The sequence below is a fragment of the Falco naumanni genome, chromosome 2, assembly GCF_017639655.2.
Source record: "Falco naumanni isolate bFalNau1 chromosome 2, bFalNau1.pat, whole genome shotgun sequence".
In the NCBI taxonomy this organism is placed as follows: domain Eukaryota; kingdom Metazoa; phylum Chordata; class Aves; order Falconiformes; family Falconidae; genus Falco; species Falco naumanni.
This window is the reverse complement of record NC_054055.1, coordinates 109674629-109687899: the sequence shown is the minus strand read 5'-3', so window position 1 is coordinate 109687899 and position 13271 is coordinate 109674629. Positions and strand designations below refer to the sequence as shown.

General features: G+C 37.3%; 1 protein-coding gene across 9 annotated transcripts in view; it reads right to left on the bottom strand.

The window, feature by feature from the left end:
* Positions 1-13271, bottom strand: part of ROBO2 (roundabout guidance receptor 2) — a 476615-nt gene that overhangs the window by 134750 nt on the left and 328594 nt on the right. For all 9 annotated transcript variants that reach the window (XM_040582899.1, XM_040582900.1, XM_040582903.1 and 6 more), the window contains exon 5: positions 4757-4895. In XM_040582899.1, the coding sequence (XP_040438833.1) occupies positions 4757-4895 (139 nt within the window). The remainder of the gene's footprint in view (positions 1-4756; positions 4896-13271) is intronic.

Below are 13271 nucleotides of genomic sequence, written 5' to 3'. Positions count from 1 at the left end.
ACAGGCTATGCAGCTGCTTTCTTCGGCTTCACTTGAAAATTTGAAGACATGAAACACTGTACAAACCTTATTCAAATTTTATTAAATTGCTAGTCATGGATATGCCACTCTTATACTGGAGGCTCCCAAATAATATCACTTTCTTGCTGTTACCAGGTCTAAAAAGCAGATGAATTAAAAGTTGATACAGGCCATATTGAGTTTCTCACCACACAGGAGATAATCAGCTCCTTAGCAGGAAATGATAATCTCTAATTTCTGCCAAGCAGACATCAAAGGGAAGGCTACCTGAACATGTGGCTGGAAAAAGACTTCGATGTATAAATACAATTTTTATTCAATTTTCAATAGGTCCTGATCATTATGTATGGTCACAATTGTCTGAGTTGCTTTAGTAAAACTTTTGTGCCATTTCCTTGTGTCACTTAAAGTGAAATGAAACTCAACCACTGAAATAGTGAAACTAGGATTTCAGTCAAAGGCACAGGACTGGTGACCCCACAATATCCTGTTCACCCGCAGTAGTCTGATATGAGTCACACCTGATTAACTATTCCCTAGCCTTTTTATACTGTGGAAGCTATACTGTGATGCTAAATTTTTAGAGCAATTAAGATAAAGTGTACACCATGCACCTCCACCCTTGATTCACAATTCATTTCGGTCTTGGGTCACCGATTCAAAAATGACAACTTCTGGAAAACGCCTTTACACACCCCAGAGTTCACACTGAACTTTGTTTCTCCCTGCTGGTGCAATATCAACCTTTTTAATAGCAAGTTATTAATTTGCTGGGATTGGTTTCAGCTTTAAAAAGAACTTTCAAGTCTAAAGAATTTAATTAATTCATTCTTATAGCAACGTAACAGAACTATGAAAACAGTTAGCATACGTAAGTCACAACATTCTTTCTGCCTGGTCCTTACAGCTTTCTTAATTCCTGCCCAGCCATACCCAGGAGAGCTCCACGATGCATACCATCATCTTGTTATCTCAAGTCAGGTCTACAGGACACTGGACAAGTAACTTCCTTTGACTGCTAGTGAGAGCTATTTTTCCTAGGTATTTTGAAAACTTCCACTATAAGAACCACTTTAAAGTTTTAAAATAAAAAATATAGACTATTATAGCTGGTTTAGACGATCAATTCAAAATAGCTAAAATTTGGAATAAAGCCTTACACCCTCAGAATAAACTTATGTCCCTCTGTTCTCAGTTTTGAAGCATGGTTATTCATGAAGTTCTGGGTAATTACATAGACAATTCAACAAAACGGCCAAATTAAATTTCTTTTACTCATATTTTCAAACATAATGATTTCTTCAGAAGTTGCCTTTTTGTTCTCATTCAATGCAAATGCAACTGGAGATGCTTACAGTTCACCAGGGACCTTTATAATTAAAACTGTAACAGCCTGAAATTATTTTCCAATTATTACTGAACACACTAATCGGTGCAGCAATGCTGTTTATATTTGTCACCAGAAATTACTGGGATTACTTTTCTCTTTCCTCTCACATGTGTCGCTAAAAAAACTAAAAGGAAGTAAGATGGAAAAACAGAGAAGGATTTCTGAAAGACTATGGATCCAGTATCACTGATTCTGGGATTCACCAGAAGCAAATAACAGAAACACAATGGATACAAAAATCCAGTTTATCCCACTTTGCTATCACTGAACTAGACACTTTTGAAAGCTGAATTAACAATAGACACATTTAAAAATTTGCAGTAATTGGTGAAACAGGTACCTATTATAATTGTCTTGTAATCTAGGGATGAAGCCAAAAAAGAAATTATTGAAAGAACAAAAACAGGCAGATGTGCAAAGAACATGGTTAGCTGTAGAAACAGGAAATTGATATTGAAAGCTATAAGACAAAGAGCTGCAGAGATCTGCTCAGAACAAGGATTTATACAGGTAGGAAGAATAACAAAGGGAATTCCTTGAGGGTTTCATATTTCATTGTAGATGTTAAAATGCTTAAAATACAGGAGCTCAGAACCTGAAATGTAATTTTGGTTTTACCTCAAAAAGGAAAGAAAAAAAATAATATCTCCCACTTCATCAAGGAGGAAAAACTTGGAAATTCTCTTCTTAATGTATAAGATTGTTATATTATTGTTTTCTTATCCATCCATTCATTAAGACTACACCTGGACAAATTTCTTTCCTTGCATTAAAAAAATCCAGAAAAAAACCCCCAGCTTTTTTTAAAGATGTTTAGGTGTTAGATATTTATATTCCTTGATTAAGCACCATGGTTTGAAATTTTCCTCTTTTTGGACAGTAAAGACACTGTTTACATATCTTGCTATACAAATGATACATTTTAGAAAAGAAAACATAGAATCCCAATCATCAGAAGTGTTTGCTTTTGAAGTGTAGGTGTTGGACTCGATTAGATGACCAGAGTCCATGTGGCTCAGGTGGTGGTAACCCGTTACATGGGCAGCGGAATTCCTCTATTACCTGAGGTGGACTCCAGCATGAGATTCTGCAACCTTGCCCCTTCTTTACCCACCCCTCTGACGTTCTTGGAAGCAGACATAAATGAAGACATACCCCCATTTTCTGTTTAAAGATGTTAAAACACAGTTAATGAAATGTTAAACAGCAGTGTAAAAACACTGCAAAGCATTGTGAATAGTTTCTGAGCCTGAAGTTGATTATGATCAGAATGTATCTGATGAACCTTCTCTTCTTTTCCTTAAAAGCCCAGTGAAAACTTTTCCTATGCTTCGTGTTACATTTCTTCTTCCTTAGAAATAAATCATGAATTTACAGAAAAAGTTATCAAGCACATAGTACTGTGTTTCTCACAGTAAAATATGAGAGGAACATATTCTTTAAAAAAAACACCTAATAAAAGTGCAACCTAATCAAAGGCACTGTTGGTTCATCTTCTATTACTTCTGCTTACAGAATGTAGATGTGATTTAAAACAACAGAAGTAGCACAACAATAGGAATAAATCACAGAAGCACAATGTATTTACTGTGGACTACTCTAGAATGCAAAATTAAATAGCAAGCAAAGAGAAAAATTCATCTCACCATCCAAAAGTCTGCTCTTCAAAATAGTATTTTATGTATTACATGCATACAATATCTATCAATATAATTAGCAAAACAGCTATGTAATTTTAAAATTTGCTTTAAATTGCAAGGAAATTAATTTTAAAATATAAGTTTTTCTATATATATATACACACATATGTACCTGTACTTATTATCTAGAAATATTTTTCTAGATTATGTATCATTACATTAGTATATGTCACCGAGAAATTGTAAGACATCTTACAGTGTTGTGGATGTGGGAACTAAAACAGGTATTCTCCAATTTGAGTTTTGGGATTTCTTTAAAGATTTAGAAATTGAGAAACAAAAGATAATAGCCTAAGACACAAACATGACTAAGTGCTATATGACTGAGGAATTTTGCCACTGGTTTCCATGAAATTGTATGGGACATCAAACACTATATTTAGCAAGTGGATGAAGACCGCCAGACAACAGTCTTACCACATTCTTCACCTTGTTGGATTGAAGATGTAAACCAGGCTGTGATAAAGAAAGCCGGCAGCGACGTCTAACTCGTTTCAGTTAGGCCCAGTTTAGTAGTGTGCTCATGGTGCACTTAATGCACGCTGACACAAACTAGCCACAAAACATCATTGCAGCTCTTCTTTTTTTAAGATCATGACTGGAAGAGCAGAAATAACATTGGTGGCCAGCCTACGTTAAGTCCAGCGTTTAAAGCATTTGTTTAAAGAACAGAACATTTAGATATATATATATTATTTTTTTTCCCCTTTCAACAAATTCCATTGGCAACATCCCAGGAATAACCAGCACTGATAGAAAAGAACAATCAACTGTGGTGGGGGGGGAAAAATGGAAAAAAAGTTCATGTCTGAACTTAAAAGCACTGTGCAAAAACGAATCAGGACTCACAGGGCCAGAAGGATTCGTTGGGTTGTGGAGACCTGGGTTCTAAGTCCTGTTCCTAGACTTATTTCTGTGTTAAGATCTTTTAATCTAATTATGATTCAGCATCGAAACTAGAAAAAGTTCCAGAAAGTGGGGACCAAACTCTGTTCTGTTTGTTAGCTGAAAGGAACCAAGCTAATTTAATGTCCTTGTATAGGACAGGTTCTCATCCCCTGCTCACTCTGGAATCTTCTACGTTTGATCTGGTCTAAACAAATCTCTCTTGAACACAAGGGGCCTGTTCCAGATTTCAACCTTGTTTTCCAGTTCTGCTAGTTTGATTTTTTTGTTTCCTCAGGAGAAAGGTTTCTCTCCGGGTTTTAACAGGCATGAGCCAAGGAGCCAGCAAAACCCACCACAGCGCTCTGCTTCTAATTCATCCTGCTACTGCAACGGAGCAGCTTGGCAACTCTCCAGCCATGCTTTCTCCTTTCTGGTATCAGCACATTATTATCAAGGCTACTATCACTCATACATCTTTACTTTCTTCAGCAAATTCAGTGAATACTCATGTGCTCACAGTACCTACGCATCATTCTTCTTCTTTCCACGGGAATCCATGACCTGGACAATTCAACCCACACTGGGTTTCCCTGCTCAGCTGGCCCTGGAATGGGTGTTGTGGTGCCAAAGACCAGCAATATGGGAAATAAACCTTGGCCACAATGTCAAATAACAAACTATAAGTAGTAGGGAGGGATTCCAGCATAACTCAAAGATTGAAATTTGAAAGTGTGGGGAACATGAATGTTGCTCTCACCTCCCTCTCGGTAAGTCTGCATCATCTTTCTTCCACCGGACTGTGGGTGTGGGATCCCCCTGCACCTGGCATCGGAAATCCACCGCCTCCTCCTCCAGCACCACTTGGTTGATCGGTCGCCTGAGAAACGTGGGCCGTTCTTGAAAGAGACATTAAAATTCCTTAGTGAGTCAGAGGGTTGAAATGAACACTTTTGACTTTTCAGCATCTTTTTGTTTACCAATTCATGGAATGATGAAAGGAGGCTGAGCTCCACAAATTCAGACAAGTGGAACTGATGGTGTACATAAAAAGCCCGGAAGACGACTGCCAGGCTGGAAAGGCAGGGGCAGTTGCATCCAGCCCTCATGCCAGAGCTGAGTGCCACCAGAAGGATGCCTGTGCCAGCACTGGCTGCCCAGCTGCCACGCGAGCGGAGAGAGAGGTCTCCAAGGCTGTGCAAACGTTTTGGCTCAGCACCGCTGCATACACAGAGTGTGATCTAAAAGATGCCGCCTGCTCTATATTGAGCTGCCAGTGGAAGTAGCCTGCCTCTGGCCATAATCAATACCTTGATGCTTCAGAAGAAAATGTAAACTCTGTTCTGCATCTCGGCCGTTGCGGACTATTGTACAAAGGTCAGAGCTTCCCTGATCCTCATTGCTAACTTCACCACAGAAAACTAAATTAAGGTCTGAATAATAAGTCCTGTTTACCCTTGTTATGTTAGCCTGCACAGCTACAAATATTATTAATCATCTTAATGTTGTACAGGCCTGCTTAAACTCCAGATGCAGAGCCACAATCTGATCTCAGTTATACTGGTACAAACTCAAAGTACCGGTAATTTCATTTGAAAGGATGTCATTGGGGTTAGTTTCCAAGTTGCCTTTGGACTGCATAAATTTTGTTGTCCTCTCCTAGTCATAACACACTTTTATTGTCATAAATTATTTATTCTAGAGTCAAGCCATTTATAAGACTGGGTTTATATGAAGCAGTATTTCCACTTGAGACAGGAATTTAATATAAAGACATTTAAAACTGGTTACATACTACGTTTCACGTTTCATTCTCAGCAAGTTGAAGGGTATGATGTCATTAAAAAAATTATTCAAAATTCACACAGATGTAAGCAATAACAGATTCTGCCTCAGGCAGTTTGTCTTCATAACTATAGAGTTGAGTTTATGGATTGGCTATCCATGTTTATTATATACAAATAATAATAATAATAATAATAAAACACTGAAAGAACATTAATAAAGTTGCAAAATCAAGCATGCAGCACCTCAGTACCAGAACTAAGGCTGTCTGTGTGCCCTTTAATCACTCCCTATCTGTTTATGGCTTATGAGACTGGTTGCAATTATATGATCACATACTTTTTTACTTCCCCAAACATCTCCAGATTGTTGGTATTCATTTAATGAGCAGGTGTTTAATATTTTGCTTTAGTTGTACCATTTAGTGGGTGGCCTCCTGATATACTACTCAAACTTCTCTTCCAAGACAGAATTATTAATTTCCCTATGACCTCAATTACACCTTTATTAATGCTTCATAAACAATTGACTTATTTTCATAGCTCCTCTGAGATGTAATGGAGATTAAGAAAGTAAAGTAAAAAAAAAAATCTGCTACATTTTTTGATGCTCAACCTGAGATACAAAACTGCCAATTTTTTTTTTTTTTTGAGAACTAGCATCAATTTTGTGTGTTCAAAGCTCAGCTTCCATTGAATTGTTGCAGCTGATAAAATGTTCACCACTTCTACAAATCAGAATATTAAGTCAGAAAATAAGGAACACAAAACCACCTGTTAATAATTATGTAAATGAGTGATAGCATCACATAGGAATTCCATGATACTAGCAGGGGGACCTATTGGCAGGGGAAAACCTATTTTGTCAGCGGAAGAATAGACATGCTCAAGAACCTATAGCATTTTTCCAGATGCTAGAGATAAAAATGTCTAAGGGGCAGACATTCTTCTCCCCATTTTTCCCAGGCCATTGCTTTTGTCCGATTCCTGGTCTTACCCAGGACCTGCAGGTTGCAGCAGTGTTGTGGCAAGTAAATTCAGTTCTAGTCTCTCTCCACAGCTTGAAATCTCAGTCTTTACTCCCTGTTTCAAATCTGTGTACAAGCCATACATAACATTCACTACAGCTCTTTGTCCTGAGTGTGCTTAATCAGACTTTTCCTTCCCTGTGCATGTAGTCTCCTGACCCTTCCCAATCCCCAGCTAGGTTTGATCCTACCCTCACCTGTGTGTCTTTGTCAGCTTGTGACAGTGCCTCAACTCCCTCTGTGTTCCAGCCCCTGACTGTGCCAGCTCTTTCCAGCCGCCGACTGCTTCCTTAGCCAATTTGTCTCCTCCTAGCCCAGGATATTGCTTTACACAGCTGGAACCCAGCAAGTTCACAAGTCCGATCTCCCTTCCAACTATCCATGCCTCTCACTTCTTCATACCTCACAGCAAACTGACCCTTCTCTGCTGTGTCTTTGAACTACTCTTGAATTGGAGCTTCTTTTCTCTGAGGCACCCAGACACAGCCCATCCACGCTATTAACACAAGAAAAATTGGTTGAAGTAACCAATCATCATCCCAGGAGAGTGACAGCAGCAGGAGTGCATTGAAGTAGCAGGAAAATGCTGTTCAGACCTGCATTCTACCTGGTGTCTCTAGTGTATGAATTCATATATTTATTTCATTTTTTTTTTAGACAGGTGTATAATTGGCTAAATTTAATGAAAATTCTTTGGACAAGCAAAAAATTACATCTCCAGCATGGTGCAGCTATTTCACATCAAATTTTAAGTCCCTGTTATTCGGTATGAGGGACCTGCATTTCTTAGGACAAAAAGTTTCCTCCATTCCTCTCCTTCAAAACTTTTCCCATTTCCCTCCACTTACCCCTTTCACATCACAACTGATCAAAATTCAACATTCTTAGAGATGAATGAATTATTTTGGCAATTTAAAAAAACCAAACAAACAACCAAACAGTTTTCCAATCAGTTATGGAAAAATTTGGATAAAGCCTTTTAGTTTGACAAAACAATTAAAACTGGACAAAGTAACAAAAACATAACTTGTTATGTTTAATGCTAAGCAATGCACTTGGTTTGTCTGTACTTACGTGGATCTAGAAGGAAATAACTTAATGAAACTTTCTGTAAGTTTGCAACGTTATCTTATTCAAAACTTCTTTCCTAAGAAGAGCTCAGACTGACCCTGCTCTGAGCTCATGCACAATACGCTCTACATTTTGGTATTTGGTTTTCAACAGATGATCCTAAACCAAGAAATGTAGATCCAGATCAGCACCTGCATAGGCGGTTTAGAGACACCGGTTCATCCACACTGAATTTAAATAACTCTGCATGTGCCTGTATGTTGGCTTGGTCTGCATATAAAAATTGGTTTAGACCATGTTTATAAAAGCTGCCTGTAAATAGTTAAGAAATGAACTTATGCATATTTATTAAATTGCTACTTGTGGCTTTAAATGCTTCTATACAGGAGATAAGAAAATAAATTTCTATCACATTTTGAGGAGAACCCAGCTGACCAGACAGTAAATGGCCCAAAGGTCATTAGGTAAATCACTTTATTCCACATCAAGTCAATTTAGGAGTACACATACATGTTTGTTTAAGATCAGCTTCTCAAACTGTGTATTTTCCAAAACAGTTAAGAAGTTGCTAGAAAATAAATAGCTATGTAAATACAGATTCCACTTAGCAAGGATGTGCCAATAGCAGTAACTGCTATCTCCATTTTTCCATCATCCCTGCATTTTGCTCGGTGTGAATCAGGAAAGAACAAGTTCTGTCTCATGTTGTTTCCTATACTTGTATCACTCAGACAACCCCTTGAATATGTCCAATAGCTAATTATGCAGCTATAAAGTGATCAGAGTGAATGCCATTGCCAATGCAATTAACATTCTTTATGTGAGATTAACTGGATTTGAGTCACCTGCATAACTTGCTTACAATGTTAATCTCTCAGGAGACAGAGCGCTGCCTGCCCAAGCATGCTAAATAAAGAAGGTTTCGTCAGGCAGCCAGGTCAAATTTAGTTTCAGAGCTAAATTTGAGAAAGAATCTTTTCATTTTTTTTCTTTTGAAATGGTTTGCCCATAAATAAAGCCTTGTGGTATAATTAAACATTGTTACTCTGTCAACAGCATTCAGAACACAATATATTTGAGAAACAACAAGAAAGGGTAATAAATTAAAATCATAGACATATATAAAAATTTTAATATAGCTTTTTTATAAGCTTTCACTGAGTAAATAAAGTACCCACTTCCCAGGCTTTCTCTGATGAATATTAAAAATCTTTGAAGAGAACTATAAAATAGGTCATGGTTATATGTCATGTCAACCAGTCATGCTATTAGTAGGGTGACCTTTATAACTTCAGAACAAACTTTGCTTGCAGTTATAAAAGGAGATTGTTAATGCAGTCTGAACACACACCTACAATCTGTTGCAGTGCTTGAGATATGTGTTGCAAGAAAACCTGCAGGATTGATCCTAACCAGAAACATAGGAAAATCCTTTTCTTGCTTTGGGTGCTGACACAAGTTAACCCCAGAACTCAATTATTCCACTATTTAACAATTGGTCTGAGTATTACAGTCTATTAGAGAGACTCAGATGACCTTCAGATGTATTATTGCCCTTTCTCTGTTCCTCAAAAAGTTGAGACAGCCATACATGGGACCTCAATCTAATTAAAATGATCCTAACTACCTTAATATATTTTCTCTGCTGAGGCAACTGCTAGAGTGAAGGATTTGATGGTCCCCATAATGCAGAGGCTCAATCTGATTTAGAACTGTTTTCTCTGTCTTTGCTGGAGAGAAGGCATAATTTTTTTTTTAATGTTTTCATGTTCTAGAAAGAAGTATTAAAGCATGAATTAAAAGGCTTCGGGGAGGGATTTAATAGCAAATAGTTTAAAAGCTTTTTTCATGTTAGCATTCTGATGTAAAGAAAAAAAAAAAAGAAACATTAGGTGGTTGGAATTTTCACTTCAGAATGCTGTCAATAACACAGATATTTCATTAACTGCAACATGATCTGGATAAAGTAAAGCTCTCTGCCAAAAATGAAGATGTGGAAGAAGACAGGATATTAGGATCACACTAAATTTACCTATGTTGGCCACATAAATGAAAATACTACTGCGAAAGCAAATAGTTTTATATTTAAAGACATTCTTCTACTGCCTCTGTTTAGGCACTTTTCCATTTTTCATTTGAGAAATAAGCACTTGTGTAGATATTGCAAACTTTTACACCCCAAGCAGTACCCCAGATGCAATAAGTTTGCACAGTCAAGGCACAGAGCACTGTTAAGAGGCACAGGCAAATTAAGTAGAATGATTTTTATCAGTTGCTAGTGGCTTTTTTTCCCTTTTATATACACCTACAATCATGTTAATTTCAGGTTTTACCGAGCATTACGTAAAGACTTTGGAGACCACATCAGACCCTTTTTCACAGCATTATCATTATCCTAACACAACTTGTCAGTATGTGTGGATAACAAATACTGCAAAGCCAAACTGGCTGTTTGACAACCGCAACAAGTACACCGCAAGCACCAAATACAAGGATTTGAAGAAAAACAAGAACAGCTTTGCTCTGAAGTTTATGATACACCCTGACAACTTCTCTGCCTTGAACTGTGAATGTATACCCACTGTCTTGAACTGTGAATGTATACCTGGCTTTGGTAGATCTTCCATGTGGCTGGGAAAGATTCTGGGGCTAATTCCCAGGACACAATGGGACAAGACTCTCTGCCAAAGCCTTCCATATAGTCAGAGCTCAGCAAAGGAAAATGAGGCACAACACCTTCATTATGGGATTTTCAGATTTTTTCCCTCTAACATCATGTCATCATAGCATACTTTTTCTGGAACTATGGTATCTCTTTCAGCCTGACAATGTCTAGAGAACATCAAACACAAATACTTCTTCAAGCATCAGACAAAAATACCTCTTCTTCCCACAGGACCTTATTAGCTGAAAAAAGGTTCAGGTACCAAAGCTAAAATCAAAGATTAATACAAAACAATCTTTAATATGTCTGAATTGACATATCCTTTAAGACATTTCTGTACTCTTCTTAGTTATGCTTTATACTCTTTTGAGGCTTTTCTAAATATAACTTTTTCCACTGCTTGATGCCAGCCTCTTGAAGTTGATATACTAAGGCTTTCATTGATTTCACTGAGCTTCAGAATCAATATACAAGATATACCTTTGTACATTCTCTTCAAACATACCATTTTAAGTCCAAAGGAAAAAAAATAAAAGGAGTCTGAAATAGTTAAAACAAATTGAAAACTTATCAGAGAACAGTGCAGTTGTATGGCAAAATAGTAAAAGGTTAATTTCAAAAGTAATTCTTACTTTATTTAATTACTGCTTCTGTATTATATATTTACAAACCAAGATTTCTTACAAATTGGAATGAAACTTTTTCTGGTTTGCATCTTTCTTTAATTCTGTTCATCCAAAGGCTATGAACCCAAACACAAGCAAAGCCTAATTTAATCCACTTACACTTCTGATTTTGGCCTTTAGAATAGTCTGTCCATAATAATGAAGTACCGTGCTGCCTTTTTTTAAGAATGTTAGGATTGATGGATTAGTTATTAATTTCCTTTTAAAGCCAATTTAAGACTCTGTGAACAGACCTTGTCTTCTTGCTTTACTCCAAGATTACACCTTGGAGTTTCATAAAGGCAAAAACTAGCAGTAGTGCTTGGAAGAGAAGGCTAAAAAACTGTAATGCATCATTGCCACTACTCAAAACACGAGGATAATGTTGGGAAGCACTGCTTATATGACCTATTTGCTTTACAATATCTTACTGTGAAAGTCTGGCAATTTTCTGCTAGTATAAGAATCATGACTTGGGAACAAAAGAAATGCAATCTGCACTGACACTAACAGTACGCTGTTAGCAGTGCTTAAATGTTGAAAACTAGGTTTCTGATGCAGAGTTGAAAAAAAATAATTACTTCTTTTGTGAAAGTTCTACATGTATTATCTATAACTATCTCTCAGCAAAGGTTACTGAATAGGTGCCCAGCCAAGTGGATACATTCTGCACATGGAAAATGTTAATTTTCTCCTCTTCTTCCCAAGGTTCTTATTGCTTATTTTATTTTATTGTTTTTGAACTCAGGAAAGGTGTAATCTTTTAGGCTAGTTTTCCATGCTATTCCTCTAGGGCCACAAGTTACCACCACACTGACTCAGTTTTTCCAGAGGCAATGCCTCAAGCCAGATTTACTGTACAGGGAGCCAGAGGTCTGTCATGAGTCAGTCACACACTGAAATTAACTTCAGGTATTACAAAAAAGAATTGCAAAGCCAAAAGTAACAAGTGGCTGATTCCTGGAAAGGTTTGAGAACGAGTATGAAACAGTTCCTTTTCCTATGGAGTAGCATGTTTACTAAGGCCCCCTTCACGCTATGGAAAAGGTTTGGGAGTTTGTTATTTGGAAAAGGAATAGAGACATTAATAATCAGATAATTAATACACAGTCTTCTCCAGAATCAGAATCAGCTGTAGGCTTGCCAGCCACTTTATTAAATTCTCTAAGTCTCTTAGCTAAGATATCTTCATTTTAATTATAAAGTCCATTTTCAAATATGTTCAAAACAGTTCAAGTTGGGCATATTAATAACATACACATATTTTGATATATTTAGCATATTTTCCTCAACATTTGCAGTACTCCCATGTTCCTCAAACCTGTGAGTCATATTAGAGGAAGGCTGTGGACTTAACAGGTGACCTATGGTTTTGCCTGTGTTCAGTAAAGTCAACCTGAACATGCACAACCAATGTGATATTTCCCAGAGTTGCTGGACTTATTTGATTTACTGTGTATGCTTAGACTGATTGGACTGTCCAGGAGATCCATTGCTTCCTGGAAACATCATGGATAATGCTCTCCAGTGCATTGTGTGTTTGCGCCCTCCCACACATGAGCTCCTGCTTGGAGTTCAGGAATGGAACACAACTAACTATTCTGCCGGTGAAAGGGTAAGCCAAGCCATCTCCTTTTGTATGGAGCAGAGACCTGGACACATCTGTACAGTGAGCCCAGTACACCAACACAGAGCTTCAGGGCCAGGGGGCAGCCAGGAAGTGGGCACAGGATAGTTGAATCGTATTGTCAAACAGCAGACCATAACCTGAGCACCTGCTTCTGGCGTGTTATTCTTGTACCATGAAAAGGACAATAGGAAGGGAACATGTAGATAGAAGGGGCATTTTAGATAGCAAAATACCCAGATAGGAAAATAATTTTAAATACATTTTTCTTTAGTTAGTCTAACACAATTACGAAGAATTAAAATATCTGATTTCATCTATTGCTGATTTTGTTCAGTATTCACAACATTGACTTAGATTATATTTTACGAGTTGATTGTTATGATTAAATCCTGGAAAAAAACCCAGAATATTGTAATTGGCTATGTATTATTT